General features: G+C 60.7%; 4 protein-coding genes across 6 annotated transcripts; 2 read left to right on the top strand and 2 right to left on the bottom strand.

Annotated features, from left to right (window-relative positions):
- Nucleotides 1–231: 231 nt before the first annotated feature.
- Nucleotides 232–10007, bottom strand: XAB2 (XPA binding protein 2). The gene is made up of 19 exons (XM_059062611.2): nt 9893–10007; nt 8651–8799; nt 8224–8347; nt 7793–7990; nt 6801–6935; nt 6557–6721; nt 5100–5244; nt 4475–4626; nt 4251–4370; nt 4010–4141; nt 3776–3907; nt 3559–3672; nt 1924–2086; nt 1623–1813; nt 1280–1402; nt 1011–1182; nt 669–798; nt 433–536; nt 232–344 (listed from the first exon to the last, which is right to left on the bottom strand). The coding sequence occupies exons 1-19, from the start codon at nt 9941–9943 to the stop codon at nt 283–285; spliced, it is 2562 nt and encodes an 853-aa protein (XP_058918594.1). The 5' UTR covers nt 9944–10007; the 3' UTR covers nt 232–282.
- Nucleotides 10008–10195: 188 nt separating this feature from the next.
- Nucleotides 10196–11754, top strand: PET100 (PET100 cytochrome c oxidase chaperone). The gene is made up of 4 exons (XM_059062668.2): nt 10196–10277; nt 11018–11104; nt 11256–11288; nt 11595–11754. The coding sequence occupies exons 1-4, from the start codon at nt 10251–10253 to the stop codon at nt 11676–11678; spliced, it is 231 nt and encodes a 76-aa protein (XP_058918651.1). The 5' UTR covers nt 10196–10250; the 3' UTR covers nt 11679–11754.
- PCP2 (Purkinje cell protein 2) lies at nt 11754–13648 on the bottom strand. The gene is made up of 4 exons (XM_067033322.1): nt 13601–13648; nt 12888–13020; nt 12537–12661; nt 11754–11928 (listed from the first exon to the last, which is right to left on the bottom strand). Exons 1-4 carry the CDS (start codon nt 13646–13648, stop codon nt 11809–11811), a joined length of 426 nt encoding a protein of 141 aa, XP_066889423.1. The 3' UTR covers nt 11754–11808.
- Nucleotides 13649–13756: 108 nt separating this feature from the next.
- Nucleotides 13757–26517, top strand: STXBP2 (syntaxin binding protein 2). 3 transcript variants are annotated; one of them, XM_059062637.2, is made up of 19 exons: nt 18128–18241; nt 19510–19559; nt 19837–19918; nt 20418–20494; nt 20621–20699; nt 20787–20890; nt 21298–21446; nt 21622–21706; nt 21794–21924; nt 22016–22123; nt 22410–22467; nt 22626–22691; nt 22782–22862; nt 23324–23462; nt 23951–24060; nt 24865–24960; nt 25682–25767; nt 25889–26046; nt 26367–26517. In XM_059062637.2, the coding sequence occupies exons 1-19, from the start codon at nt 18205–18207 to the stop codon at nt 26450–26452; spliced, it is 1782 nt and encodes a 593-aa protein (XP_058918620.1). In that variant the 5' UTR covers nt 18128–18204; the 3' UTR covers nt 26453–26517. The 3 variants fall into 3 exon arrangements, with proteins under 3 accessions (XP_066889021.1, XP_058918620.1, XP_066889022.1); XM_067032920.1 differs by lacking the exons at nt 18128–18241; nt 19510–19559 and adding an exon at nt 13757–13761 and having other exon boundaries at nt 19835–19918; XM_067032921.1 differs by lacking the exons at nt 20621–20699; nt 20787–20890 and having other exon boundaries at nt 18155–18241.
- The last annotated feature ends 1317 nt before the right edge of the window (nt 26518–27834 follow it).

Raw genomic sequence — 27834 nt, 5'->3', positions numbered from 1 at the left:
TCCAGGCTCAGGGCCTCAGGCAGCAGACAGACTGGCCTCTCGGAGCCCAGAACTGGCTCTGCGGGGTTAGGGTGGAGCGTGTGCTCTGGCCCGGAGCCCAGCTGCCCCACCTCCCCACAGCGGCCAATCTGGGGGGGTGGGGTGGGGGGCAGGGCGGCACTGAGCTGGCAATCCCCACGGGCACCTAGGCAGTAGGAGAGGTCAGGGAGGAAGGAGGCTCAGACCAGAACGTACAAACACAAGCTTCACTGGGGGAGCAGTGGAAGGGGTAGGGGACGGGAGTCAGTCTTCCTTCAGGCTCCCGAACACAGCGGCCGGCACGCTCTGCTGCTCCAGACGCACCTCTGGGGGTGAGGCGAGGAGGACTCGGTCACCTTCCAGGAGGGGGTCCCGCCCCCGCCCCCCACCCCGCCTGGCCAGCTGGCCTCTTACCATTGGGCTCCAGGTCCATCTCGTCCTCGTCCTCGCCCAGCTCGATCTCCTCCGGGTTGGCCTGCTGGGCCAGCTCGGCCAGCTCCTCCCGGGAGGCGTCACTCCTGGGGAAGGCAGGCGGCCGGGGGAGGGGGCCACATTGCTCAGCTGGGCCCGGCAGCCCCCCAACCTCCCCACCTCTCCCCTCCTGAAGAGCTGGCTCACTGCCGGTCCCGGCTCCGCCGCCCCGCCCTCACCTCACAAACAGGATCTTGCTCTGGGCTCGCGAGGGCTGGTCCTGCTCAGCCTCAGCCGCCAGCTGCTCGGCCCGCTGTTCCAGCAGCTTCATGTCGTCCATGCCACTCTGCCCGGGGGCCAGGTCGGACACTGCGGGGGGAAGCGTGGGGGTCAGATACCGTGGGCAGGCTGTCCTCGACCACTGCCTTAGGTGCCCGCCTCGGTCTGGGTGCTGCTGGGCGCCCCCCGACCTGGGCCTGAGGCCCCGGCCCTCGAGGAGTTCCCAGCCTGAGGCAGGGGAGACAGAGGAGACGCTGATGCTCCCAGACCCGGGAGACCACCACTGGGCCGCAGCTGCTCACCAGTGCCCGTGGCGCTGCCCGACACCTTGAGCATCTGGGAGGCCATGAAGTTGACCTGAGTGTTGTACGTGGCCTGCACACTGCGGCGGATCCGCAGCATCTCCCGGATGGTGTCCTCGTTGCCGTGCCGGACCTCGAAGTCCTTCCACGTCTGCCAGAAGGCCCCGGTTGTCTGCAGAGGGGCGGGGGCGGGGCCGGGGCACGTGAGCCGGCTGGCTCAGCCGCAGACTCCCACACCCACGGGCCCGGGACCCGTCCCTAGTCCCTACCCGGGGGTCACAGATCTGCGAGCAGAAGCTGTAGATGGCCCGGGCGCGGTCGATCTCCCCGAGCTTGCACTCCATGTCCGCGAACCGCAGGCACATCTCCCGGGCGTGCTCGTCTGACAGCACCTGGGCGGAGTCGGGAGGGATCAGGGAGGGTGGGATGTGAGGCGGAGGGGGCCGCCCCTCTGGAGGAGCCCCGGTGGTTCCCAGCACACCAGGCCGGCCCCTGGGCGGGCGGGCCTCCCCACAGATGCCGCGTGCAGGCTCGCTCAGATACCCTGAATGCAGGACCCCTTCTCCCTCTTCCCTACCCCCAGCTCCCCACCCCACCCCCTGCGGCGGGCACCTCGATGGCTTTCTGATAGATACTGCGGGTGTGGGTGACCCCGTAGATCTCGGCCGCCCGCTTGATGTAGATGTTGAACATGTCGTATTGCTGGGCGGGCTCCACGGCCCTGGTGGCACGCTCGTACACGGCCATGGCGTGCCGGGCCAAGCCCCACTCCTCCTCCAGCTGCGCATACAGCAGGTACAGGGCTGTGACGGGATGCAGTGGGGGGTGTGGAGGGGGTCAGAGGTCAGTGGCTGGGCCCGTGATGCCCCCTCCAACACACCCCCCGCCCCCGAGCCTGCCTGGCCCTCCTCACTCTTTGCGTATTTGGGAGGACAGCCATCCAGCGCCTGCTCAAACAGGTCCCGTGCCCGCTCCAGCTTCTGGCCCCCGTAGCGGGCGATGAACTTGGTCAGGTAGGTACTCCAGATGTCGGACACGTTGGGCCACTTGAACAGCGAGATGCCGCGCTCGTACGCCTGCCCCGAGGGGGAGCCGTGTGAGTCCACAGGGGGAGACTCCTTAGGGCTCGGCAAGTGGGCCCCTTGTCTGCCCACCTCTCCCCATCCCACTTCTCCCTGTGATCATGCAATCAAAGCCCAGCCAAGAGGGTCTGTGTGCTGCCTGTCTCCCTGGAGAGACTGCAAGGACCCCAAAGACAGAGCTGGACTAGGACTCAGTAAGATCAGTGACTTTATGGCTGAAGAGGAGGGTGGAACCTCAGCTCAGCAGACACTGGAGCCCGGTGTCCTGGAAGAAGGTTCACCACCCAGGCAGAGAGGCGGGGCCGGCCACTCAGGCAGAGGGGGCACTTGCGTGCGTGTATGACCTCCCCGTCCGTGTATGTGCACAGTCTCCACATGTACACGACGAAACCTCAGGCAGTGGGGCAAAGCCCCGCCACACGTACACGTGCACATGGAAGACACCCCACATGCCTACAACCCATCGCGTGAGCAGCAAGGCAGGGACACCCCCGCACACACAGGCAGAACTCCGTGCCTGTGACAGGCTGACCTGTGTCCCCACAAATTCAAGTTGAAATCCTAACTCCCCGTACCTCAGAACGAGACTGTGTTCTGAGATAAGATCTTTAAACAAGTAACTAAGTTAAACTGAGAGGATGTCCCTGGTGGCACAGCGGTTAAGAATCTGCCTGTCGGGCTTCCCTGGTGGCGCCGTGGTTGGGAGCCTGCCTGCCGATGCAGGGGACGCGGGTTCGTGCCCCGGTCCGGGAGGATCCCACATGCCGCGGAGCGGCTGGGCCCGTGAGCCATGGCCGCTGAGCCTGCGCGTCCGGAGCCTGTGCTCCGCAACGGGAGGGGCCGCAGCAGTGAGAGGCCCGCATACCACAAAAAAAAAAAAAAAAAAAAAAAGAATCTGCCTGTCAAAGCAGGGGACACAGGTTTGAGCCCTGGTCCGGGAAGATCCCACAAGCCGCGGAGCAGGTAAGCCCGTGCACCACGACTACTGAGGCCGTGTGCCACAACTACCGAAGCCCGCGTGCCTAGACTCCGTGCTCCGCAACGAGACGCCACCGCAATGAGAAGCCCGTGCACCACAACAAAGAGCAGCCCTCGCTCACCGCAACTAGAGACGGCCCGAACCAAGCAACAAAGACCCGACGCAGCCAAAAATGAATAAATTTAAAAAAACAAAAGAGCTCATTAGGCTAAATTTCATTCCAATGCAACTGACAGCCTCATAAAAGCCGATCTGGGCACAGAAGGGACACCAGAAACACACAAAAAGGTGTCCACGTGAAGACACAGTGAGAAGGCAGCCTCTACAGGCCAAGGAGAGGGGCCTCAGAGGAAACCAGCCCTGCCGACACCTTGATCTCGGGCTTCCGACCTTCAGGACTGAGAAAACACATCTCTGTTGTGTAAGCCTCCCGATCGGCGGTGACGGCAGCCCGGGCAGGGGACAAGGCCGTCCGGGGCCCCCTCACCTTGAAGCTCTCTTCAAAGTACTTGTGTTCCTCCAGGAACATGGCGTAGTTGATGACGATTTGGGGCGTGGCGATGCGCAGGTCCAGGATGCGGTCGTAGACGGCTTTGGTGGACTGTGGGGCAGGGGGCCGGTCAGAGTGTGTCCCGGGGGTGGAGTCAGCGGCCCCCCGCGGGGCGTGCCCCACCCCACGCCCCCATCCCATCCTGGCAGCTCACCTGGAAGGTGCCGAGGCTCTCCTCCAGGTCGGCCAGCATTGACCACACCTTCAGAGACTTGTATACGCGGTTCTGCACGGGCTCCGAGCCGTCGAAGTACTCAGCGCGGCGGGCGGGCAGCGCCGTCGCCTTCTGCATGGGCAGCGCCAGCAGGGGAAACCCGCGGGGGGTGTCCAGGACCAGACCGCACACCCTGAGGCTCCCCCACCCGCCCCAGCCCGGGCTTGTGTTTACTCGCAGCAGCCGCAAGGCCTGGTCGTAGTTCTCATGCCGGAGCTCCAGCTCGCCACACTCGCACCACACGCTGGCCAGGTCGTCCACCTGCTTGAAGCTCACCTTGGTGGCTTTCTCCAGGATGACGCGGGCCTGTGGGGCGGGCAGAGGCCAGGCTGAGAGCCCGCCCGCCTGTGGGTGCGGGGCGGGGGACCTGTAAGCACTCGTACGCGCAACTGCGCACAGGCGACACGGCACTCACGTCATCCAGCTGCCCGTTGTCCTCGTAAAACTTGGCGAACGCAACCCACAGGGTGTGGGGCTTCCCGGTGGCCTTGAAGGGGTCCACCGTCTGCACGGCCTCCGTGTACGTGTTAATGATCTGGGCAAGGGGGGTTGGGTCAGGCTGGTCGGGGCCCTGGTCGGGGCCCTGGTCGGGGAGGGCGGGGCGCGGGTGATGCCCCTGGGGGCGGGGCCGCCACGTACCTCCCTCGGGCGTCCCTGGTGCAGGGCCACGCGCTTGTGCCACTCGTGCACATGGTGCGGGTTCTGGCGCAGCAGGACGCTGTTGAGGAGCAGGGGCCGCCGGCTGATGAGCTGCTCAAAGCGAGCCAGGCGCAGCTCCAGGTCCACATCGTCTGGGACCCGTGGGAAAAGCCGGGAGCATGGGGGGAGGCCTCAGCACGCGGCCCCCTGGCCACCTCCATCTCTCAGCTCTCTCTCCCTTCAGCCCCCAGCTCCCCCCCACTGTCCATCCGGGCACTCCCTCCCTGAGCTGCCCCAGGGCCACCCCGACCTCACACTTGCCCCGGGGCCAGGCTACTCTGGAACCCCCTCCAATCCCCACCATTCCCCCCAGCCCTTCTTCTCTGCCAAGCTCTGGCCCAGGCCCCCCTCCCCACCCCTGCTGTCCACGCAGCCCTCCCTTCCCGCCAGTGTCCGGCCCAAGCCCCACCGAGACGTGTTCCCGGTCCTGGCTACCCACCGAGATCCCACCCGCATTGCCCACTCAGACCCCCTCCCTGCTGGCTTCTGACTCCAAGACCCACATCTCCCCTGGCCCAGCCACTTGGGACCCGTCCAACCCCTGCGGTCCGCCCCTGCTGCTCACCCTCCTCCTCCCGGCCCAGCTCCGAGGCAGTCTCCATCTTCGCCGCGATCATGCTCTCCTCGAACTGGGCATAGCTGTCGAACACCTGGGTGAAGTCCCGCACGGTCATCACGGTCCGGATGGCCTCCTCGTACACGTCCCGAGCCTGTGGGCATGGGGAAAGTGCTGGCACGGGAGAGGCACGTGTGCCCACCTCCTGCACACAGGGCACCCGGCAGCACCGCCCTTGGCACCAGTCCCAAATCGGAGCCCCCACACGGCCTTCCCCGGGCCTGCCCAGCTCCGTCAGTGCACAGCCGTGGTCGGAGCCCCCCTCCCCTCCTCTGCCAGAGCTAGCTGGGGGCCTCAGCTCCTCAGCAGTAAACCGACACTGACAGCCCCTCACGCAGTCACTGCGGGGCTCGAGTGAGACGCGTAAAGGGTCTGGCCTCAGTGAGACCCAATTGGTGACCAGCCACCCTGCAGGGACCCTAACCTCAGCCTGCCACGGAGCGCTCGATCGTTGCTACAAAGTATCCCTCACGCCTGCCCAACCCCCCTCTGCAGCTCACATTCTCCCCGTCACCCCCCCCCCCACCAACCCCCGAAGGCAGCATGAAAGGAAAGTGCTGGCGTGGGCGAGGCGCATCCCCACCAAGGGCGGGCCCGTCACTCTACCCCTGTCCCTGGCTGATCCTGCCCCTCTGCCTCTGCCTGGCCGCTGGCTCTAGCAGCCTCCTGGCCAGTCTCCTGCTGCCGGCCTCGGCCTGTGCGTTCCACTCAAAGTGTCAGCCTGAAGGGTCTTTGTAAGACACACACCTGGTAGACGTACGTCCTGCTCACGGCTGGCTGGCTGGCGGCTCCCCTCAGCAGGACACAGCCAGACCCCCCTCAGCCCGCAGGGCCCCCCCTTCCCTAGCCCCTCACCACCCCCTCTGAGCCTCGACTCCAGCTCCTCCGTCCCACTCTGCTCCCCTGGCCCAGCCCTCCCCAGCCAGTCCCAAGCCAGCCCCTCCGGGGACCTCTCGGAGCTCCACACCCCACCCCCCCGCGACCCCGAGCTCGCCACTCATGGCCCGATGAGGAGAACAGCCAACATGGACACTGACAGAAACACCAACACCTCAGGAGGGACCCTCACACTGGACACCCGCTCAGTGCCTGAGTCCCAGTAGGCAAGGAAGTGACCGTCACTCTCATGTTGCAAATGAGGACACCCAAGCTGAACCAGGTCCTAGGCCAGAGCAGAGAGATCCAGGTCTGGCTGGCCTGAGGTGGGTGCACTCGCCGGCAGGGCCGTGATGCCTGCCTCTCCCCACCTTCAGAAAGGCAACTGTGCGCGGCGCACACACGCACACGTGTGCCCAAGCGGTCCATGTGCACGTCTTCTGCTTACACGCGTGTCCTCAGGCATCCCCCAATACTGCGTGCCGGAGGGAGACCCCGCCCCGCTCCCGGAGCCCCGCGTGCTCAAACACCTTCTCGAAGTGACCGCTGCGGATGTAGTAGTCGGCCAGCGAGCACCAGAGCTTGCCCAGTTGGTCGGTGAAGCGGGTGAGGCCCCCGCGGATGATGGCGTCCACGCTGAGAGACTGCACCTTGTCTGGGTTCTGGGAGATGAGGTCGCAGAGCTCGTGCCACAGCTGCAAGGCACAGGAAGGAGCGTCAGCCTTGTCCCTGAGGGGGCGAGCCCTCCCGCCCAGCCGTCTCCCCGGGGCCCACCTGGTAGTTGGACTTGCCGGCCTTGGACACGAAGCGCTCGTCGTTCACCACGGTGGCCAGGCGCTGTGCGGCCTCGTCCAGCCGGTCGCTCGACTTGAGGTACTCGATGTACTCCTCGGCACTCTCGGGGCTCAGCTGGGCGCCCACCCACCCGCCAGCTGTCAGTGGGGCCACGGGGCCACGCCACTGCGCCCCCTCCCACTTTCTGTCAGCCACCCGCCCCACTGTCCCAGACAAGAGCTCGCCCTGCACACCCAGTCATAGCCACACCTGCCCAGCCTGGGCCTCACTGGTCCGGCTCCAGCCCCGACTGGTCCACTCTGGGCCCTGACTGGTCCAGCCTCAGCCCTCACTGTTCCAGCCTGGGCCTCACTGGTCCACCCCCAGCCCTGACTGTTCCAGCCTGGGCCTCACTGGTCCACCCCCAGCCCCCACTGGTCCAGTCTCAGTCCTGACTGGCCTAGCTTAGACATCCTAGTGGTCCAGCCTGCACAGGCCAAGACCTGCTTTCATCACAAGCCCCTAAACAGCACTATGCTAAACATTTCACGACACATAAGAGACATTATAAGTTCAGGAAAACTGCACAATGCCTCCCCACTATTTGCACCTCGACTCTCAGCCCTGCCTGTTATTTGTTTCCCTAGTCGTTTATCTCCTATTCCCTGCCCTCCCATGGTTGCAGTTTTACTGATTTATGCGTCAGGTAATATGTATCTGTCTGCAAAATTAGACTGAAAGCTCCACGGAGATAGCAACTGTCTTAGCCACACTGTCCCTGGCACCTGTCTTAATACGTGACATGGTTACTAGAAAACTGTCTGGAGATTAAACACAGAACTCACAAACAAAGGCCTGTCTTAAGAAGCCTTGTTCCCGTATTCTGTTAGGGCAGACAGTGTCCCAACGAGCCGGTTTCCGGGAAGTCTTGACCTGGGGGAACTGGCCCACCTGCCTGAGCCTGGCCCCATCTCGCCCTCTGAGGGGCTTACCTTGAGGAAGCGCCGGTAGCCCCGCACGGCGGTCTCAGGCAGGGGGTGTGAGCGCAGGAAGCGCAGGTACAAGGGCCAAATACGAGAGTGCTGTGTGATGGGCAACGCTCGGAGGGCACGGTCGAAAGTGCGGCGCGTGTGTGTGACACGTCCCTGGTCCATCAGGAACTGGCAGTAATCGAGCCACAGCCGGGGCATCTGGAGGTGTGGGGAGAGGCAGGGTCTGAGCTGCCGGCACTACCACCAGCCCATAAAGACATCAGATGTCCATTGCAGCAGGACCCGGAACTCCCGTCCCCCTGAAACCAAGTCTCGTTCAACCCTGAGTGCACAGAGGCCACAGGACTCCAACCCCCTGCTCTGTCCACCTCCGTGGACTCTGAGCCCCACCTCCCCACTCATCCCCTGGCCCAGCCAGGCCCCCTCCCCACCTTGTGCATGAACACAAAGGCCCTCTCGTGGCAGTTGTTGACATCTTCGTAGGCAGGGTCGGTCACACAGCGATGCTTCACCTGTGCCCGGCGCGCCTTCAGGTAGCGGTACCAGAGTTTGTAGCTAGGCGGGTAGGGAGAGAGGGGAGGGGCAGACAGTGATTGGTCAGCTTTATGGATCTCGGGACCCTTCATCCTGCCCCACGAGACAAGTGCTGGGAGAAGGGGCCCGGGGAGGGGTGACAAGTCTCTGCGATGGTGGAATGGCCGGGACGTCAGGGGAGGTGTGCTCACTGATCAGGGGATGTATATTCGGCAACACAACACATAGCAGTCATGTGGGACCTACTAGCAAGTTCTGGGGTGATTGAATAAGGTGGGGTGGGTGTGGGGCTGGGGCAAGCAGGGCAGCTGCAACCGATCTCACCTGCAGGGCAGCAGCTTCAGCGCCCGCTCATACAGCTGATTGAGTCTGGGCTTCGGGGCACCCTGCTTAAACTCAATGTAGCGTAGCCAGCACTTGACGGAGAACTGGTTCCGCATGATTTCCTCCTCATAGGGGAGGTCCTCCTCCTCCTGCCAGGGCCGGGGTACGGGGGGAAGACAGACCTGTCCTCAGAGCCTGCGCGCAGCACCACTCCACTCCAAACTCCAGACCCCTCCCCAGGTCTCAGATCGCACTCCCCACCATCGGGAGCCCGGTCGCCAGACACCCAGATACCAGGAGTCTGGTCCAGACCCTTCAGAATACCACTGCCTACAATCTGACCCAGACCATCAGACTCCTTGGTCATAGCGTTCTAGGCCAGATATGAGACTGTCACCCAGACATCACTCTTTTGGCCTTCCTAATCAAGCTATCCACTCTCTGGCCCAGATCACCAGACTATTTTGCCACCAAGACCCTGGTCCGACGCCAGGCCTCTGCCCTAGACGTCAAGCGTCACCTCCTCACAGCACGGCTCTTCCCAGCCACCAGACGTTTGGCACCTCAGGCCCCCACTAGCCAGAGTCTAGCTCAACTCTGCCCCAGAACTTGGAAGCTAGACCCTTATCTCAGAAAGAAAGGTATGTACAAGATGCCTAGCCTTTAACTCGAGACACCAAGAATCTAGTGAAGATGCCAGGCTTCTACTTCAAACACCAAGCCTTTGACTCTTCAGAATTCCACGGGCCATCGCCTGATCAGCTCCACATCACCCGGTCTTTACTTCTGATTCCAGGGTTCTCCCGGTCCAGACACCATGCCCTTATCCCAGAAACTATAACGCTCAGGACCAAACCTAGACCGTTACCCAAGACACCAAGATTTTACCACTGAAACCAGAGAACTGGACTGGTCGTCGTGCCTTTACTTCAAACACCAGGCCTCTCAAGATTGAGCTACGCGAGTCTCCCTTCTCGCCCACTCCCATTTCAGCCCGGGACGCCAAGCCCTTAACTTCAACCACCTGCTCTTTACTCAGGTCACCTGGGCTCTAGCACCAGACCTTTGCTCCTTTGCCTGGTCCGTACATCATGATCCGGTCTCCGGCCCGTAAGGGTCCTCCTGCCCTCAGACCGGCATAACTTTGGCCTAAATCCCCCGGGCGGCCAGGCCCGAATCTCCTCAGGCATCTAAGACCCAGTGCCCCCAGGCAGGCCACCCCCGGGCCCGCCGCGGACTCACGAAGACAAGGTCCGGCCGCTCGGGCCTCGAGAGGCGCGCCGTCACCACCATTTTTCCGGCACTCCAGGTACGCGCAGGAGTCGCGTTATAATGACGTCTACGGCTGAAGGCCCGCCCCCTCGAACCAGGCCCAGTTCCTATTGGTTGAACCCTTTTCCATTGCGCGCCCTGCGTTGTTGACTTTCACGTAGACGTCTAGCTACCGGAAGCAGAGAAGAAGCGCCCGAATATGACGTCATCGCGAAGCTCATCGGACCAATCAGGTTCAGCAGTGGAACCCTCGGACTCCCAATGAGCTGCTGTCTTGCAGGATGGTTGGCTTTGGGCGGAAGCGGCTTTGAAGCCTGAGAAGAGCGAGATGGGGGTGAAGCTAGAGGTGTTTCGGGTCAGTGAGCAATGGAGCGGTTGCAGGCCTGGGCGCGGGGTCTTCCTGGTTGAGGAGGAGGCTCTGAAAAGGGGGACCTCTGGGAGAGGGCTCTCTGGAGCGAAAGCTCCTGAAATTTGAGAGGAACCTTTACGGTTGGAACCCCAGAGAAGGGGGCACAGGGTTCGGGGCTCTGGGAGCGCTGGTGTGAGGAAAGCCTTCTGAGAAGGGTGATCTGGGGAGGGGGCTCTAAGAAGGAAGGCTTCAGGTTCTGGGGGAGCTCTCGGGGTCATAGTGGGTGTCCGTCTTTCTCATAGGTATACTCCTAAAGTTAGGGGAGTAGACTCTGAAGAATGAAGCCTGGGTCTGGGTGTGCTCCGGGATCTAACTAGGGGTGGGATAATGAGGTCTCAAAGAGATGCCTTTACTGTAGTACGAGCTTTTCTGTTCCTGGGGCGACTGTGTGTGTGTATGTGTGAGTGTGTGTGTCTTTCTTTGAGAGGGCGTCTCCCAGACTTGGAGGGGGCTTTTGGAGGGGGCTCTTGGATTATGGAGGCTAGACTTTAAGGTGTGTGGCTTCTGTACCCTTGATGGGAGTTTTGGGGTTCTGGGGGCGCTGGGGAAGCACCAGCCAGGTATATGTAGAGACCAGCACTGGTCTCTGTCAGAGGATGATCCTCCAGGCTCTAAGCAGCCTCTGCACAGTTTTGGGGTGGTGGGGGTGACTCCTAGCTCTTCTTATTTCGCCCCTGCCCTTCTAGATGACCATCTACCTCACCTTCCCTGTGGCTATGTTCTGGATTGCCAATCAGGCCGAGTGGTTTGAGGACTATGTCATACAGCGCAAGGTGGGCACAGGTTCATTCCGGGGGTGGGGGAGGGTATGGGGCACCAACTTGATGGGGACCAGTGTCTACCTCCCCTGAGCCAACCCTGCCCTGGGAGTGGGGCTCTGAAGGCTCCTGGCTTGTGTATCCAGCTGTGACTTTGTCCCTACAGAGGGAGCTGTGGCCCCCTGAGAAGGAAGACCAGGTAAGCAACCTCCTTTTCCTCCCACCAGAGGAGGGAGGAGCATGGGTTCCCGTGGCCATGATGGGACCCTCGGTCATGGGCAGGGAACCAAGAGTGGAGGGACACGTGATTTCCTTATTGCCCTCTCCCTGAAGGTTGAAGCTAATCCCACTTGGACCTGGGTTATAATTGGCACGGGATTCCAGTGTAGTCACTGAACTGTGAAGTGGTGGTCTGGGGGATTAAGGGGGGCAGGTGCTGAGAAAGAGGTCCAGGCCCTGAGGTGTGTACGCCCCTCCTTCCTTCCCATCCCACTCCCTTACCCAGCGCCAAGAGCTAGAAGAATTCAAAGAAAGGATACGGAAGCAGCGGGAGGAAAGGCTCCTGCGTGCTGCCCAGCAGAGGTCCTGAGGCCTCCAAGTGCCTGAATATCTGCCTCTCCACCCACAGAATGACACACATACACGGTTCTTCGTTGCTCGTGGAAGTGTTTTATTGTCTGCTTTTGGGGGCCAGGTGGGGCCCAGGACGCCTCAGGCCCTCAGGGAGCTTGTGTCTGGGGCTGGGGGCTGCTGTTTCGACGGAAGCTGAGTGCAGTCGGGTCCTGAGGGGTGAGGAGGGGTTGGGGGCTGAGAGTCCCGGCTCGTTTCTGCACTCCATCCTGTGGATGCAGAGGGGTCAGCCGGAGGGCCAAGGGCAGTGCTGGCCAGTGCAGGTGGCAGCTGGAGTCCCACCTCCCCCATCTGCCCCCACCATCCCTGAGCTTCTCCACTCCTCACTTACTCAACATTTAGGGTGGTATTTGGGAGCTGGTGGGTCTTGGGGACGTCCCTGGGATCTTGATCAGAACCCAAGCTGTGGGTGAGTATGTGTGACATGGACACATGGGTGTCTGGATGTGTCCTGGGCATGAGCTCGCATGCTCTCCACCCTCAAGTTGTCTTCCCAGGAGCGGGTCTATTCTGTCTCGCCTCCTTGAAGTTGTCAGACTTGAGAGCAGGAGACACAAGTTCTGGCCACAGCTCTGACTTTAACACGCCCCCTGCATGACCTTGATTTCTTCCCAGCCCTGTCTGGCCCTTTGTCCTACCTCTGAACTGGGGTATTGGATTGGCTGGGGTCTTGTGACTGGCAAGTATGCAGGGTGGGCACTCCTACCAGGCGCTCATCCCCAGGGGCAGATGATGGACAGGGGTGGGGATGGGAGGCGGGGTTATAGAGGGATCAGTGTGGCTGGTCTCTCCTCAGCCCCGGCAGAACATCACCTACCTTGGGGCCCACAGGCTGGAAGCCAGGCAGGGCGCTGACTGTCACACGCTGGTCATCCAGGCGGCGGCCCTGGGTGCTGGCCAGCATGTCCATGAGACTGTCCATCTCGGGTGCAGGGCCACTGTCTGCGTGAAGCAGAGGCCGTGGGGAAGAACTCAGCCCAGCTGGAGGCCCCCAACCCATCCCTCTACCCCCACTCACGTTCTCCAGGAAGCATGCTCACATCTGCCCCCAACCCACAGGCATCTCTGTCCCCACTTGCCTGCTCACTTTCTCAGACCCTTGCCCACCGGTCCCCCAGATGGCCACTTGCCCCATCCACGCCCTCCCATCACACCGACTTCCGCACACCTCCCTGCCCACTCTCACGGCCCTCGGAGGCTGGGCCCGGCCCCGCCTGCAGTGAGCAGCGCTGCTCTTCCATCCGGCCGCCCTGCACGTGGCTCAGCAGGTTGAAGAAGCCCTCCTGGTCTGGGGAGCCCGCCTGGGGGACAGACACACCCAGTCCGGCCGGCCCCTCAGCTGGAGGAGCCCTCAGCTCCCCTCCTGGCCGGCTAGCTTCCCCCCCCCGACCCCCGGGCCCGCCCTGCCCCTTCTGTGGCTCTCACCATGGTGCCCGCCGATGTGCGGCTCTGCGGAGCTGCTCCGAATGAGACATGAGTCTCCTTCCCGATCCCGGCCCCCGCCCCAGGGGCCGCACCAGCAGTGCCATGTCACGTGGTGCCGCCCCAAGGGAGAGGGCCACCGTCCTAGATTGGGGCCTGACTGCGGGGTGGCCCCGGGGGCTGCGACACAAGCCAGGGGAACATCCCCCTGACAGCTCCTAAGTCCCGGCATCCCTCACATCACAGGGTGTCAGCACTAAGAGCCCTGACCTCTGCCCTGGGGCTGGGTTAGGCACTCGGACCCTCCCGCCCACCAGCACCTTCTTGGGCGGCAACTGGGTCGGGGTGGGGGGGGACACCCAGGAGACTCACTTGCTAATTAGGTGCCCTACAAACTAATTAACCTTGTCATTCACGGGTCCTTGAGTTGGGGGGGGGGCAGCGGCGGGGCCTGCTCACCTTGTCGCAGGAGGCCGAGCCCCCATCCTCTTTCTCTTCCTGGTCCATCGTTGTCCCTGCTCCCCTCCCCGGGTCCTGTCCACCTCTCCACTGGCCTCTGCGCTGGCCCCGTGCCAGAGAAGGCAGGCTTTTTGAGAGACTGGGACGTGGCGGGGAGTGGATACCCAGCCCCAAATCCCCGGCTCATGCCCCATCTTCCCCACCCCCAAGCTTAAGCCCCGTAAAGATGACCCAGATCATTGTTTTTTGCAGCGTGAGGCCGGGGCTGCCCTGGGGGGAGGAGGCAGGGTGACCTGGGTTCGGACACTGTTGGCCCAGCAGGACTCACCGGGGCCCAAGGACTCTGAGGTGGGGTGCAGCAGTCGGCCAAAGCAGCGCCCCCACAGTGGGGAGCTTGGGCTGGCTGGGCCCCACAGGGAGAGGACAGGGCCATAGGGCAGCCGAGGTGAGGTCTGAAGCTATCCAGCTTGCCCACCGCTATCTGCCAGAAAGGCAGTTGCCATCCGCAGGTGGTGGGAGGAGGGGAAGCTGGGCGCGAGGACCGCTGAGGCTCCACCGGCTGGCCTCTGTCTCCTGGCCACCCTTCCTCTACTCACTGTGCCCTGGTCTGGTTGCCCACCCCCCTACTCCGCAAACAGGAAGGTCTGGTAGCTCCTGTCTCCCCACCGCCAACGCCAGGTTGGTCTGTCTCCTCTGATCTTTCTCCCCAGCCCGGCCTAGGGACTGGAGGCTAGACTCCTGGGGGAGGAAAGCCCCTGCCCCCTCCGCTGAGCAGCTATGGCTCTCCCTCAGTGCCCTGGGAGAGGTTGCTCCTGGGAGGATCCCACCTGCACCCCACCCCACCCCCAGGATGCCTTTCTGGAAACCAGTTAACGTTTCTTCTCGCAATACATGGGCCACGCTCTCATCACCTCTGCTCAACTGAAAAGCTGGGTCCTCCTCCCCAGGCAGCCGTCCACCATCCGGAGCCCCCATTCACACCCTCTCCATGGCCCCAAGACCCAGATGCCAACGTGATGTCCTGCTCCTCCCCGGACATAGTAGTTTCCCAGGCTGCCTTAATAAAATGTCCCAAACTGGGTAGCTTAGAGCAACAGACGTTTATTGTCCTACAGTGCTGGAGGCCAGAGGTACAGAATCGAGGTGTTGACAGGGCTATACTCCTGTAGCATGGAAGAGGGTCTTTCCTTGCCTCTCCATGGGTTCTTGTGGCTGCCGGCAGCCCTTGGTGTCCCTTGGCTTGTAGCAGCAGGACTTCAGTCTCTGCCTGTGTTGTCACAGATGTCCCCCTTGTGTCCTTCACACGGCTGTCATAAGACGTGGACACCAGTCACGTTGCTTTAGGGATTCACCCTCCTGCAGCACGACCTCATCTTTACTAACTGCACCTGCAGAAACCCTATTTCCAAATAAGGGCACGTTCTAAGGTTCTGGGGGTTAGGACTTCAACACACTTTTTTTGTTCCGTGGGCAGCTTTGAGCCCGTGACAGCAGCAGACCTTGGTCATCCTCACTGAGTATAATGAGAGGTGGCAGGCCCTACAGAGCCTCACCACCAGGGCACAGGCTGAGAAGCTAGAGGTGGTCCCAGCTTCCTCAGGGTCTCCCAGCTCCCTCCTTTGCCCCTGCAATCCATCCTTCCTCCCAGGAGCTGCAAGGGTCCCCTCCTTCCCCTGCTCAGAACTCTCTCTTGGCCCCCACTGTCCTCGGGAGAAAACCCGAGCACCTTGGGATCATGGGAATGTTCTAAACTTGACCGGTTATACCGGCCATCATTTTAAAATCTACAAACAACAAATGCTAATGAGGGTGTAGAGAAAAGGAAACCCTCCTACACCATTGGTGGGGATGTAAGTTGGTGCAGCCACTATGGAAAACAGTGTGGAGGTTCCTCAGAAAACTAAAAATAGAACTACATTACGATCCAGCAATCCCACTCCTGGGCATATACCCAGACAAAACTATAATTTGAAAAGATACATGCAAAGATACATAAAAAGATATACCCAGTGTTCATTGCGGCATTGTTTACAATAGCCAAGACATGGAAGCAAACTAAATATCCGTTGACAGAGGAATGGATAAAGAAGATGTAGTAAATATATACAATGGAATATTAGTCATGAAAAAGAATGAAATAATGCCATTTGCAGCAACATGGATGGACCTAGAGATTATCATACTAAATAAAGTCAGAAAGAGAAAGACAAATACCATATGGTATCACTTATATGTGGAATCTAAAATATGACACAAATGAACTTATCTACAAAACAACGGACTCACAGACGTAGAGAACAGACTTGTGGTTGCCAAGGGGGGGAATGGGGGATGGATTGGGAGTTTGGGATTAGCAGACGCAAACTATTGTACATAGAATGGATAAACAACAAAGTCCTACTGTACAGCACAGGGAACTATATTCAATATCCTGTGATAAACCATAATGGAAAAAAATATATACATAGGGACTCCCCTGGTGGTGCAGTGGTTAAGAATCTGCCTGCCAATGCAGGGGACACGGGTTTGAGCCCTGCTCCAGGAAGATCCCACATGCCATGAGGCAACTAAGGCCGTGAGCCACAGCTACGGAGCCTGCACTCTAGAGCCTGTGAGCCACAACTACTGAGCCCATGAGCCACAACTACTGAGCCCATGTGCCACAACTACTGAAGCCAGCAAGCCCAGAGCCCTGCTCTGCAACAAGAGGCCACCGCAATGAGAAGCCTATGCACAGCAATGAAGAGTAGCTCCCCACTCGCCGCAACTAGAGAAAGCCTACGCGCAGCAAGGAAGACCCAACGCAGCCAAAAATAATTAATTTAAATATATATATATACATATATGTATATTCTCAGAATCACTTTGCTGTACAGCAGAAATTAACATTGTATATCAACTCTACGTCAATAAAATAAATTTAAAAAAAAAATTGGTGATGAATACACAACTGAATATGCTAAAAGCCATTAAACTGTATGCTCTCAGTGATCGTATTGTATGGTATGTGAATTATATTGCAATAAAACTATGAAAGAAAGAGGGAAAAGGAGAGGATGGGAGGGAGGGGGACAGAGAAAGAGAAGGTGAGCAAGAAAGAGAAAGAGAAAGAAAGAAAGAAATAAAAGGAAAATGGAAAGAAAACCCCTAACTCCTACATAGAGAGAACAGCCATCCTGGTTTGCCCAGGACTGACCCAGTTTTAGCACTGAAAGTCCTGGGTCCTGTGAACCTCTCAATCCAAGGCAAATCAGGTTGGTCCTACCATGTCCCACAGAGGTCTGGCCTCCGTGGCCCCTCCAAGCTCACCTCACTCCAGCCACTCCTCTGAGCTCATACCTCCCTTCTCTCTGCATGGTTGCCCCCTGATGTCATTCAGGCTTAAGCCTAAAGGCCACACCCATAGGGTACCCCTCCGGCACCACCTCAATAAAGCGCCCCCCACCGTGGCACTTGTTATCAGGTCACTGTTTATTTCCTCAAGGCATAACCGATCATTTTCTATCCCCTCCTCCTCCATTCAACTTTAAGTGCTGCCTGGCAGGCTTTCTGGTCTTATTCACTGTGGTCAGTCCCATGCCTATCCCATGAAAGTGGCAGAGGACCTGGCACCTGGCCGACTCTTAAGAAACATGGCCAAATAAAAACACAGGTTCGGGACTGAACCAGCTTAGGACTCTGCATTCACACACGTGTGTCACACTTTAAATCCTCATTTAAAGGATGAGGTGCTGCTGGACTGGGCCCTTTGCATGACGAGGTGTCAGCCCTTTGCTGGTGCACAGCAGGGGCAGGCCCTGAAATTTCTAGTCGAGCGTGAATTGAGGTGTGTGGGGATGTGTGTGTGTGTGTGAGAGAGAGAGAGAGAGAGAGAGAGAGTAAGCAAGCGGTTGAGCATGCCACTGAATCCACGTGCGTATCAGCAAGGCCATGACCAGCATACCTTCTGGGACAGACTCGTGTTTCAGATTGCAATAGACCTACTCATCACGTGGCCTTGGACAAGGGTCCGGCCGAGCCGCTGTTTTATTGTCTATCCCGCATCTCCCGTCAGGGTCTCTGGCAGGATCGACTGGGAACCTGGCACAGGTCCCTAGCACACAGTAGTTGCAGGCTTAGCTTCAACCATCCCTCCAGGCCTCCTCCCCAGTTTATCAAGTGTTGCCTAAGCCCGCTGCTGCTGCTAAACTCGGGTACATTAGATAAGTGGGTCACGGGTTTGTGGCCCCGCGGCTCCGGGTGGGCATACAGTATCTTTCAGACAGAGAGAAACTTCGGGCAGGGTGGAGCTGTGCCTGAGGAAGATGAAGAGGTTATTACTGCCTTGCGATCCCACTTGCTCGCTGCACACAAGCGAGGGAAGTGTGTCTGAGCTCACTTCTGTGAGTGCGTCGTCCGGCGACCTGATGCGCGTCTGCGTGGACTCATTCGCGGGTCGGCTGTACACGGAACCCATCTTCCTCTCTGAAAACCGACGGCGGGGCGGGGCCAGGTGCGAAGGGGGCGGGAGCCAGGCCCCGCGGGGCGGACTCCAAGTGGATGACGCTCAGGGCCACGCCCCCACCTTGGGACAGACCCGGAAGCGGCGGCGCCCCTAGGGGAAGATGGCGCCCTCGGGGCTGAAGGCGGTGGTGGGGGAAAGTGAGTGCCGCCCCCTGGGGACGGGGGGCCGGGTGCGCACGGATTCTGGGACCCAGGCGGCGGGGAGTTGGGGGCCTGGCTGGGCGTCGAGCACCTGACGCTCGAGGGGGCGGACGGGGACTTGGCCTCAGCTGGATGTCCCGTCTCTCCCTTGAGGGAGCGGAACAAAGTTGGGAGACAGAACTCCGGGGACCCAAAGGAATCAGACTAAGGGTGGCGTAGACAGGCGCTGGGCAGGGACTCCTGGGCCCCTTAGGGTGACAGCGGGGGGGAGGGCACAGCTGGACATCCAGACTCCCGGATCTGTGAGCGGGGCAAAGTCCGGCGAGCTGGACTGTTGGGGCCCCTGGTGCAGACGGGGGCCGGGCCTGGGTGCGCTGATCAGCGACCCGAGGTGGTGAGAGTGATCAGGGTACGCGTCCGGGCCCCTATCCAGGTCCATGGGTGGGGGACGCTTTCTTCCTTGCCCGGTCGCTAAGAGCCCCATGCAGCGTGAGGACCCAGGCATCCAGGCACCGCAGGCTGGGTTCTTGGGGGAGGGGTGGAGGTCGCCCCCTCCCCCACCTCCGGTAGTTCCGGCCTCAGCGGCTCCTTCCGCCCTGCCCGTCACGATAACTGTGGACACGACACTCTTGCCGGGCGGGGCTGCCTATCCACTCCCTCCACTAGGCAGGGCCCAGTGTGGCTCAAACCCCCCAAACCCCAACTGAAAAAGGAGCCTCCTACATAGGAGTTAATAGGGAGACAGGAGAATCGCTGATTCCATTTTACAGATGAGGAAACTGAGTCTTGGATGTTGGGTAATAGGATGACGACAGCCAGGCATGCTGCAGACCAGGGATCCAGGGGTTCTGTGTTCTGGTCCAGGGGAAACTGATGGAGGTGGAATGAGGGTGTGGCTGAAGTACACAGGCCAGGAGTACTTGAGTAGCAGATAGGGAGGCTGAGAGCTCTGGAGGCAGGTAGACCTGTTATGTGAGTCTTGGCTTTCCAGTTATTCGTTTATCTAAAGCATAGTTATGCAGTGGCTACTTATGCCTCAGGCAGTCGCCACTTAAGTGCTGAGGGTGCTTATGCAACTTACTTCTCTTCTCTGAACCTCAGTGGCCCTGTCCATAAATTGGGGGTGGCTAGGAGCTACCTCACAGGACTGGGCGGAGGAGTAAATGTGAGTTCAGATGGAGGTCCAGCCCGGGACCCAGAAGGTTTGGGGGCACGATGGGGCCAGAGGACCTGGCATCCTGAGCCTGCCCCTCACTTCCCCGCAGAAATTTTGAGCGGAGTCATTCGGAGCGTCAAGAAGGATGGGGAGTGGAAGGTAGGCGTGAGACAGAATGCCTTGTCCAAACCCATGTGGGGGTCCTGAATGTGGGACTCCCTCCAACTCCTTAAGGAGGTTGCTGGTCCACAGAGGTGGGGTCAGGTGGGCCAGTCTGGGATGGGGTGGGTTGGGGATGGGGTCCTGGGTCCTCGTGTTCAACCAGCTCTTGAAGCTGTCAGGCCTGCCCACGGCCCCAGCCCCTCCTCAGGGACAGCTTCAGCCTCTCCCGCCCTCTTGTCTGTCCACCGCTCCATCTGTCCGTCCATCTGGACAGGTGCTCATCATGGACCACCCGAGTATGCGCATCTTGTCGTCCTGCTGCAAGATGTCAGACATCCTGGCTGAGGGCATCACCAGTGAGTGGATACTCCCACCCCATGCTGCCCAGATGGGACCTGAGTGTGGGATCCCCTCAAATTCTCCAGAACTCCCCAATATGCAGCTTACTGCACAGACAGCCCTGATTTGGGAGCCCATGATAGGCAGACTTCCCTTGCAGGGCTCCCTGGCTGTGATCCCTAAGGGGTCAGCCTCCCTGGCTGTGCAGCCCCTGTGTGTGGAACCCCATGTAGGACTCTCAGTGCGTGACGTCCAGAATGGATAACTTTCTATGGGCGATCCCCAGGGGGTATGACTATGTGACCCCCGAATGTGCAGGACCCTGGCCATGTAACTCTTAGCCGTGTGACCCATGGGTGTGCACCTCCTGCTTAGGACCCATAGGGAGTGCAGCCACCCTGCTTCACTCCGGGATCTGAGCCTCCTTCCCAAGTGTCCAGCTCCCTGAGTCAGGGACGCCCCATGTGCCCTGGCCCCACTGCCATCCACATGTGCCCCTTCCTCTCTTGCTACTAGTTGTGGAGGACATCAACAAACGGCGAGAACCCATCCCCAGTCTGGAGGCCATTTATCTGCTGAGCCCCACGGAGAAGGTGCCTGTGTGAGCGGGTGTGTGCGTGCATGTCTGCAGTGTATGGGGGACAGGGAGCTGGCCGGAGGCTGGGGCAGGGGCTGGTCGGTCTAAGGGCCAGGCCTGGAGAGTGATCCGCTCTCCTCAGTCGGTGCAGGCCCTGATCGCAGACTTCCAGGGGACCCCGACCTTCACCTACAAAGCGGCACATGTCTTCTTCACTGACAGTGAGTGAGGAGAGCCAGTGGGGTGGGGGTCAGGGCGAGGGGGTGTGCGGGCTGCCCTGGCCTGATGCCCCCTCTTGCCCACGCCAGCCTGCCCCGAGCCCCTGTTCTGTGAGCTGGGCCGCTCCCGGCTGGCGAAGGTGGTGAAGACGCTGAAAGAGATCCACCTTGCCTTCCTCCCGTACGAGGCTCAGGTACAGCCCAGGCTAGTCCTGGGCAGGGGTGGGGCTCTGTCACCAAACGCCCCAGGTTCCCTCAGAAACAGGCACCGGGACAAGTAAAGGGGACACTGAATCAGAAAGCAAAGGAGCCAACACCGGGCGGAATGAGCTCATAGCGCTGTGGCACCCGGAGTTCTGTCCCACTGGGCAACGGCAGGGGGCAGCATAGAGCTCACCTCAGCGTCGTCCCACCCAAGTTGGAGGGGGCTGAGGTATTTCTCCACCTCCTCCTCTAGACAGGAGTTGGGGGCTGCTCCAGGCCTGCCTCCTGGATGGCAGAGCAGGCTCCAGAGACCAGAGGAAGCCCCAGGGAGCGGCAGGTGGCCGCTGCTGCAGTTGGGCAGGGGCACACCTCCAGCGGCGGCTCTCTGCCCTCCCAGGTGTTCTCCTTGGATGCCCCGCACAGCACCTACAATCTCTACTGCCCCTTCCGGGCCGGCGAGCGGACACGGCAGCTCGAAGCGTTGGCCCAGCAGATCGCCACCCTGTGCGCCACACTGCAAGAGTACCCAGCCATCCGCTATCACAAGTGGGGACCCCACCTGGATGCCACCCTCTGACCTTGACCCCATCCTGTTTCCAACCCCAGCCCCAGTCCTCACCCTGCTCCCTAACCCCACCCCCGACCCCCAGTCTGCGCCTGGCCCTCCCCAACCCCACGCCCTGAGCTCCCCCCCCCCCACATCTGCCCACCCCACCCCCAGGGGCCCAGAGGAAACGGCCCAGCTGGCCCACGCCGTCCTGGCCAAGCTGAACGCCTTCAAGGCAGACACTCCCAGTCTGGGCGAGGTGAGGGGGCTTTCTGGGGAGGTGGGGGGAGGGCCCAGCCAGGGTCAGGGTCAATGTCCTCATCGCTGCCCACCCCCTCCACCCCAGGGCCCTGAGAAAAGTCGCTCACAGCTACTCATCATGGACCGGGCGGCCGACCCTGTGTCCCCGCTGTTGCACGAGCTCACCTTCCAGGCCATGGCCTATGACCTTCTGGACATCGAGCAGGACACGTACAGGTGGGTGGACCCCGGGACGCGCCATCTGCCATCACTGCGGACCTGGGTCCTCAGCCAGTGCTCCCGACCCTCAGGTCTCCCGCTCCCCCAGGTATGAGACCACGGGGCTCAGCGAGGCCCGGGAGAAGGCCGTGCTGCTGGACGAGGACGATGACCTGTGGGTGGACCTGCGGCACATGCACATTGCAGATGTGTCCAAGTACGGGCACGTGATGGGCGCCGAGGGTGTGGGCCCTTCCGCACGCGGTCCCCACCCCCTCCCACCCCTTTGTGGACCGGGTACGTGGCCTCCCGCTCTGGGTGAGCGCCCCTCCACGAGCCACACCCCTCAGCTGGCCTCCCCTGTGCGTCCCCAGTGTGGGCTCGCACGTGGCCCGTGTCGCCTGGCTCCCATCCCCTGGCCGTGCAGTGCCCCCCAACTCTGCCGTCAAACTACGGTCTTGGCACCCGTCCCCACCCTCCCCCCTGCCCACTCTCACTGCCAGGAAGGTCACGGAGCTCCTGAAGACATTCTGTGAGAGCAAGAGGCTGACCACAGACAAGGTAGGGTGTGGGCCTGTGTCACGGTGGGCAGCTTGGGAGGAACGCCCCTCCCACGCCCCCCCCTTCAAAGATGGGGGCGGGGCCTCAGTCTGGATCCCTAGCCTGCAGCAGGGGCCTCCGGTAGGCAGGGCCTGGCTCACGCTCCTCCCTGTCCCCAGGCCAACATCAAAGACCTGTCCCACATCCTGAAAAAGATGCCACAGTACCAGAAGGAGCTGAACAAGGTGAGCGGGGGCGGGGAACCTGCCCCCCTCCAACTGCCGCCCCGTCTCCACCTTGACTCTGTTACCCCAATTCCCACCCCTGCCCCTCAGTATTCTACACACCTGCATTTAGCCGATGACTGCATGAAGCACTTCAAGGGCTGTGTGGAGAAGCTGTGCAGTGTGGAGCAGGTGGGGTGAGCCCAGGGCAGGGGTGGGGTCTGTGGAGGGGAGGCTGGGAGTGTGGGGGCGGGGTCTGTGGAGGAGGCGGGGTCTGGGGGCGGCGGGCCCTGTGAGGGAGGCGGGGTGTGGGGGGGCGGGGCCTGTGGAGGGGCGTTTTCTGGGGTAGCGTATGGCTTGTGGGGGTGCCAGGCCCATGGAAAGGTAGGACCAGGGTAAGGGGTGGGGCCTATGGAGAGGTGTGGCTTCTGTGAGGGGTGGGGCCCATGGGGAAGAGGCTGGGGCTGTGAGGGGGTGGAGCCTGTGGAGAGGACGGACCTGTGGGAGGGGTGGGGCCTCTCTGCGAACACGTGTAGAACCTTCAGAGACCTGGTGGTCGGATGAAATGAAGCCCAAAGGTCTTGCCGAGGCCCCTGGTATGTCCCTGCCCTGCTCCGTCCCCCCACATAGTGGCTGACCCCCATGTCCCACAGGACTTAGCCATGGGCTCTGACGCAGAGGGTGAGAAGATCAAGGACGCCATGAAGCTGATCGTGCCGGTGCTTCTGGACGCTGCGGTGCCAGCCTACGACAAGATCCGGGTTCTATTGCTCTACATTCTTCTACGGAATGGTGGGTAGGGGGCAAGGGGGGTGGGCTTGGTATACCGCCAGTCACCGCAGTCTCCAGTGATCCTGGGACTCTCTAAACCCCACAGTTACCCTGTATTCAGGATGCCCCCAAACCCCACAGATACCCCTCTGGACCCTGGGCCTCCCTCCATTGGCCTCTGTTGGCGTGGAGAGCCTGCAAACCTGTGACATCTCCAAATTTGGCCCCCTCAACTGATTCCAGAGGATCCCCCAGTCTACTACCCCCTCTGGGATTCGCATCCAGAATTCTAACATCAGGAACCCCCCCCCCCGCGCCAGCCCGGGTGGCTCCCCTGGTCCCGAGGGCCTCTGAACTGTAGGGTGCTCATGGTTCTGGCACCCCCTCACCCCACCACAAGCCCCTCAACCCAGAAGTGTGCATGGCCACCTCTGTCCCCCCTCCCCCCCTCCCCCCCGCCACCCCGTGAGCATCCCATCCACGTCAGCCCGCCCATCGGCCTCCTCCAGGTGTGAGCGAGGAGAACCTGGCCAAGCTGATCCAGCATGCCAACGTGCAGGCGCACAGCAGCCTCATCCAGAACCTGGAGCAGCTGGGGGGCACTGTCACCAGCCCTGGGGTATGCTGGGTCAGAGACTGGGAGGGGGAGGCGGATATGGGGGTGGGGCCGCCTGGGGAGCGGGCACTGAGTCAGAGGGCAGTGACTGGGGACGGAGGGCCCATCACCAGGGCAGGGATATGCAGGGCATAATGTGGTTCTTGGAGGACAGGGAGGCTTGAGTGGGGTCTGGGGACTGGGGGGCACCAGGCTGTCCCCAGCCTCGGCAGTCATAGGAGAAACAGGGCAATGAGGTGTAGTCAGAGCCCCAGGCCGTGGGGTCCGAGTCCCGGGGGCGGATAGCCGGGTCACCAGCATGGGGCATACAGTTGACCCTGGGCTCCCAGAGGGCTGAGGGCCACCAGCCCGGCCGGGACACACATGGCAGCTTCCTGTGCTCCAGTCTCCACACATCCCGCTTCCCCTGACCCTGCCTCCACCTCTGGCCACACGCATCTCTCATGTTCTCCCCTCGCCCGTTGGTCCTCTGTCTATCGCCCTGTCCGCCACCTCTCAGTTCCCTTGTTTCTGTGTCCTCCCACATCTGTCTCCATCTTTCTCTCTGAGTCCTGATCTCTTTGTCGCATCTTTGTCTCACTGCCGCTCTATTTCTTCCTCCCTCTCTCTCATTTTCCGTTCCTCACTCTCTCTGTGTCTGTCTCTCTCTGTGTCTCCCTCCCTCCTTCTATCTTTCTCTCTGGTTCTCTGTCCCCTTTCTCCATCTCTGTCTGCAACCTTCCCAAGTCCGACAAGCCCCCAGCCCCATTTATGACCCGCCTCCTTCTCCCTGATTCCCCCACTGACCCCGCCCCGCCCCGCCTGTAGGACTCTGGGACTGCAAGCCGGCTGGAGCGGAGGGAGCGCTCGGAGCCCACCTATCAGCTGTCCCGCTGGACCCCAATCATCAAGGATGTGATGGAGGTACCGCTGCTGGGGGGGTGGGGCCTGATCCCACCCCCCGCCCCTGTCCAGGCAACACTCAGCCCTCTTCCTGCTCACCGTCCTAAGCCCCCGGGCTTAAGGGGAAATCCTTCGTTATGGGCATCCCTGTGGCATCCGATTTGCTCTGTCATGGGGGCCTCCCAAGCCCACACTGGAGGAAGTGGGGTGCCAGAGGGGTCCCTCATAGGGGAGCTTCATTTCCTCTCCACCTGTTGGTCCTCTCCTCTGTCCCCCTCTATTCGCTCCTGCCCCCCAGAAAGCCCCCTGGATCCCCTTTGTCCTACCCATTCTGGGAACCAAGAGCAGCAGCAACAAAGAGGACCAGGCGAGGGACCTGGCTTCCTGGCTTCCTGGCGTCTGTGTGGAGTCCTGGCACCTCCGCCCGCTTGGAGGCCAGTGACCTTGGCCCCCGTATCCCCATGGACTCTGGATGCTGAGGCTCCTGGGTACCTGAGGGGCAGGGAGCTCAGAGTCCTGGGTTCCCAAGGGTCTGCAGGTCCACACTCCTGGGTCCCTGAGGGGCTGAGCAGGAGTAGGGTCCTTAAGAAGCTAGGGGTCCAGGGTCCTGGTCGCCAAGGGGCTGGACACACACATGGTGTCTGCCAGGATCTTGGCCCACGAACACACGCTATGGAGGGGGCTCCAGACCCTGGGCCCCGTCGCTCGGGCCCCTCTCTTCAGCCTCCTCCTCTGGCTCCAGGATGCCGTGGAGGACCGGCTGGACCGGAAGCTGTGGCCCTTCGTGTCCGACCCTGCGCCCACGCCCAGCTCCCAGGCTGCCGTCAGGTGAGGCCCAGGGATTCCCCACCCGCCCCCAGGCTGTGCCCAGGCCCGTGGGAGGTGAGGCTTGGGTATGGGGGTGGTGGTCTGCTGTTGAGACTGACCTCTCCCTGTCTCCCCCGGACAGCGCCCGCTTCGGCCACTGGCACAAGAACAAGACGGGCGTGGAGGCACGGGCAGGGCCCCGGCTTATCGTCTACATCATGGGCGGTGTGGCCATGTCAGAGATGCGGGCCGCCTACGAGGTGACCAGGGCCACTGATGGCAAGTGGGAGGTACTCATTGGTGAGTGGCCAGGACTGGGGCCCCGGGCTGGGGTGGGGCCGGGAGCCTGCCCCTGTGTGTGGGTCCCTGGGGGACTGACAGCTGCGTGCCTTCTGGGTCCCCAAAGTCTAGAGCCTCCGCAGGGCCTGGGTGAGAGGATACCGTATACCTGAGGGGCTAGGGCTTGGCTTCCCAGGGAAGGGGTCACCTAGGAGTGGACCCCTCTCTTTCCAAGGGGTGAGCCTTCTGAGTCCTCAGGGTCAGGGCCTGGTTTCCCGAGCACCCCACCTGGGGGGTGTCAGGGGCCGAGGCCGCTACCCCAGCCCCATCCTCCGGCCCAGGCTCCTCACACATCCTCACCCCGACCCGCTTCCTGGATGACCTCAAGACGCTGGACCAGAAGCTGGAGGACATTTCCCTGCCCTGACCCTCCCGCCCCCGCCTGACCTGCCCCCCTCCCGTTTCAGAGAAATAAACTCCCATCTTTTGCCAGCTGGCCCCCACCTCACTTTCTTTCCGTGGGAGCTAGATGGGGACTGCCACCCTTGGGTCCCATTCCCTGAGCTGTGCCTCAGGCCCCACCCTACCCTGTTGTCCTTCCAGAGGGCATCCAAAGCTCTAATTTGAATATTGGCTCCAAGATCTACTAGCTGCTAGGTTTTGGCCAACTTCTTGGGTCCCCCTTCCAAAAACATGGGGGCCAATGACAGCAGTGGCTTTGCAGAGGAGGTGAAATGGCGCCGAAAGCTGACGGCACAGGAAAATGACAGCAGCTGTTCCTCTACTGGTACTAGGGTTATCTCGGCTGCTCCGATGGGACTGTCAGTAGTAGTATTAACAAGCAGAACAGGCCATGTATCCCAGCACCCCCAGCCCTTCAGGAACTGTCTCAGTGCGGCCTGGGGCTACACGAGGCCAGGCGTCTTCTCAGGCTCCTAGGATCAGAATCTGCATTTGTGTGAGGACAGGAACATAGCAAACAATGCCCAGTTCCCACACCAGAGAGTTAGAACTCTCCCTGCTTATCCTCCTCCCCGCCCCCGCTTTCTCCAGGCTGTTCACAGGGGTTCCTAACTGCAGGACTTATCAGACCCTTCACTGGGTATGTTAGTTTGCTAAGGCTGCCATAACAAAGTACCACATTCCGGGTGACCTACACAACAGAGATTATTCTCTCACAGTTCTGGAGACCGGGAGTCCAAGATCAAGCTGTTGGCGGGGTTGATTTCTTCTAAAGCCTCTTTCCTTGGCTTGTAGATGGCCATCTTCTCCCTGTGTCCTCACATGCTCTTTCCTCTGTGTGTGTCTGTGTCCTAATCTCCTCGTCTTCTTTTTTAAAAAAATTTATTTATTTTAATTTATTTTATTTTTGGCCGCATTGGGTCTTCATTGCTGCATGCGGGCTTTCTCTAGTTGCAGCGAGTGGGGGCTACCCATCGTTGAGGTGCGCGGGCTTCTCATTGCGGTGGCTTCTCTTGTTGTGGAGCATGGGCTCTAGGCGTGCGGGCTTCCGTAGTTGTGGCTCGTGGGCTCTAGAGCGCAGGCTCAGTAGTTGTGGCGCACGGGATTAGTTGCTCGGCGGCATGTGGCATCTTCCCGGACCAGGGCTCAAACCCGTGTCCCCTGCATTGGCAGGCGGATTCTTAACCACTGTGCCACCAGGGAAGCCCCTAATCTCCTCTTCTGATAAGGATACCAGTCATATTGGCTTAAAGTCTATACTAATGACCTCATTTTGACTTAATTATCTTTTAAAAACCTTGTTTCCAAATACAGTCACATTCTGAGGCATGGGGGTTAGGATTTCAG

This window comes from Kogia breviceps, chromosome 4 (genome assembly GCF_026419965.1).
Source record: "Kogia breviceps isolate mKogBre1 chromosome 4, mKogBre1 haplotype 1, whole genome shotgun sequence".
In the NCBI taxonomy this organism is placed as follows: domain Eukaryota; kingdom Metazoa; phylum Chordata; class Mammalia; order Artiodactyla; family Physeteridae; genus Kogia; species Kogia breviceps.
The sequence above is the reverse complement of the archived record's forward strand: the minus strand, read 5'-3'. Positions and strand labels throughout refer to the sequence as shown.

Excerpts from the sequence above, each read along its gene's own strand:
- XAB2 (XM_059062611.2), bottom strand. The coding sequence starts at position 9,943 with ATGGTGGTGACGGCGCGCCTCTCGAGGCCCGAGCGGCCGGACCTTGTC. Across the intron at positions 4,142-4,250 it reads ACAACGGGCAGCTGGATGAC|GCCCGCGTCATCCTGGAGAA; the intron begins GTGAGTGCCGTG and ends CCCGCCCCACAG. Across the intron at positions 3,673-3,775 it reads AGAGCCTCGGCACCTTCCAG|TCCACCAAAGCCGTCTACGA; the intron begins GTGAGCTGCCAG and ends CCTGCCCCACAG.
- PET100 (XM_059062668.2), top strand. The coding sequence starts at position 10,251 with ATGGGGGTGAAGCTAGAGGTGTTTCGG. Across the intron at positions 10,278-11,017 it reads TGAAGCTAGAGGTGTTTCGG|ATGACCATCTACCTCACCTT; the intron begins GTCAGTGAGCAA and ends CTGCCCTTCTAG. Across the intron at positions 11,289-11,594 it reads CCCCTGAGAAGGAAGACCAG|CGCCAAGAGCTAGAAGAATT; the intron begins GTAAGCAACCTC and ends TCCCTTACCCAG.
- PCP2 (XM_067033322.1), bottom strand. The coding sequence starts at position 13,648 with ATGGACCAGGAAGAGAAAGAGGATGGGGGCTCGGCCTCCTGCGACAAG. Across the intron at positions 13,021-13,600 it reads GCTCGGCCTCCTGCGACAAG|GCGGGCTCCCCAGACCAGGA; the intron begins GTGAGCAGGCCC and ends TCTGTCCCCCAG. Across the intron at positions 12,662-12,887 it reads CCGTGAGAGTGGGCAGGGAG|ACAGTGGCCCTGCACCCGAG; the intron begins GTGTGCGGAAGT and ends TGCTTCACGCAG.
- STXBP2 (XM_059062637.2), top strand. The coding sequence starts at position 18,205 with ATGGCGCCCTCGGGGCTGAAGGCGGTGGTGGGGGAAA. Across the intron at positions 21,447-21,621 it reads CCAGCCATCCGCTATCACAA|GGGCCCAGAGGAAACGGCCC; the intron begins GTGGGGACCCCA and ends CCCCACCCCCAG. Across the intron at positions 21,925-22,015 it reads ATCGAGCAGGACACGTACAG|GTATGAGACCACGGGGCTCA; the intron begins GTGGGTGGACCC and ends CCGCTCCCCCAG.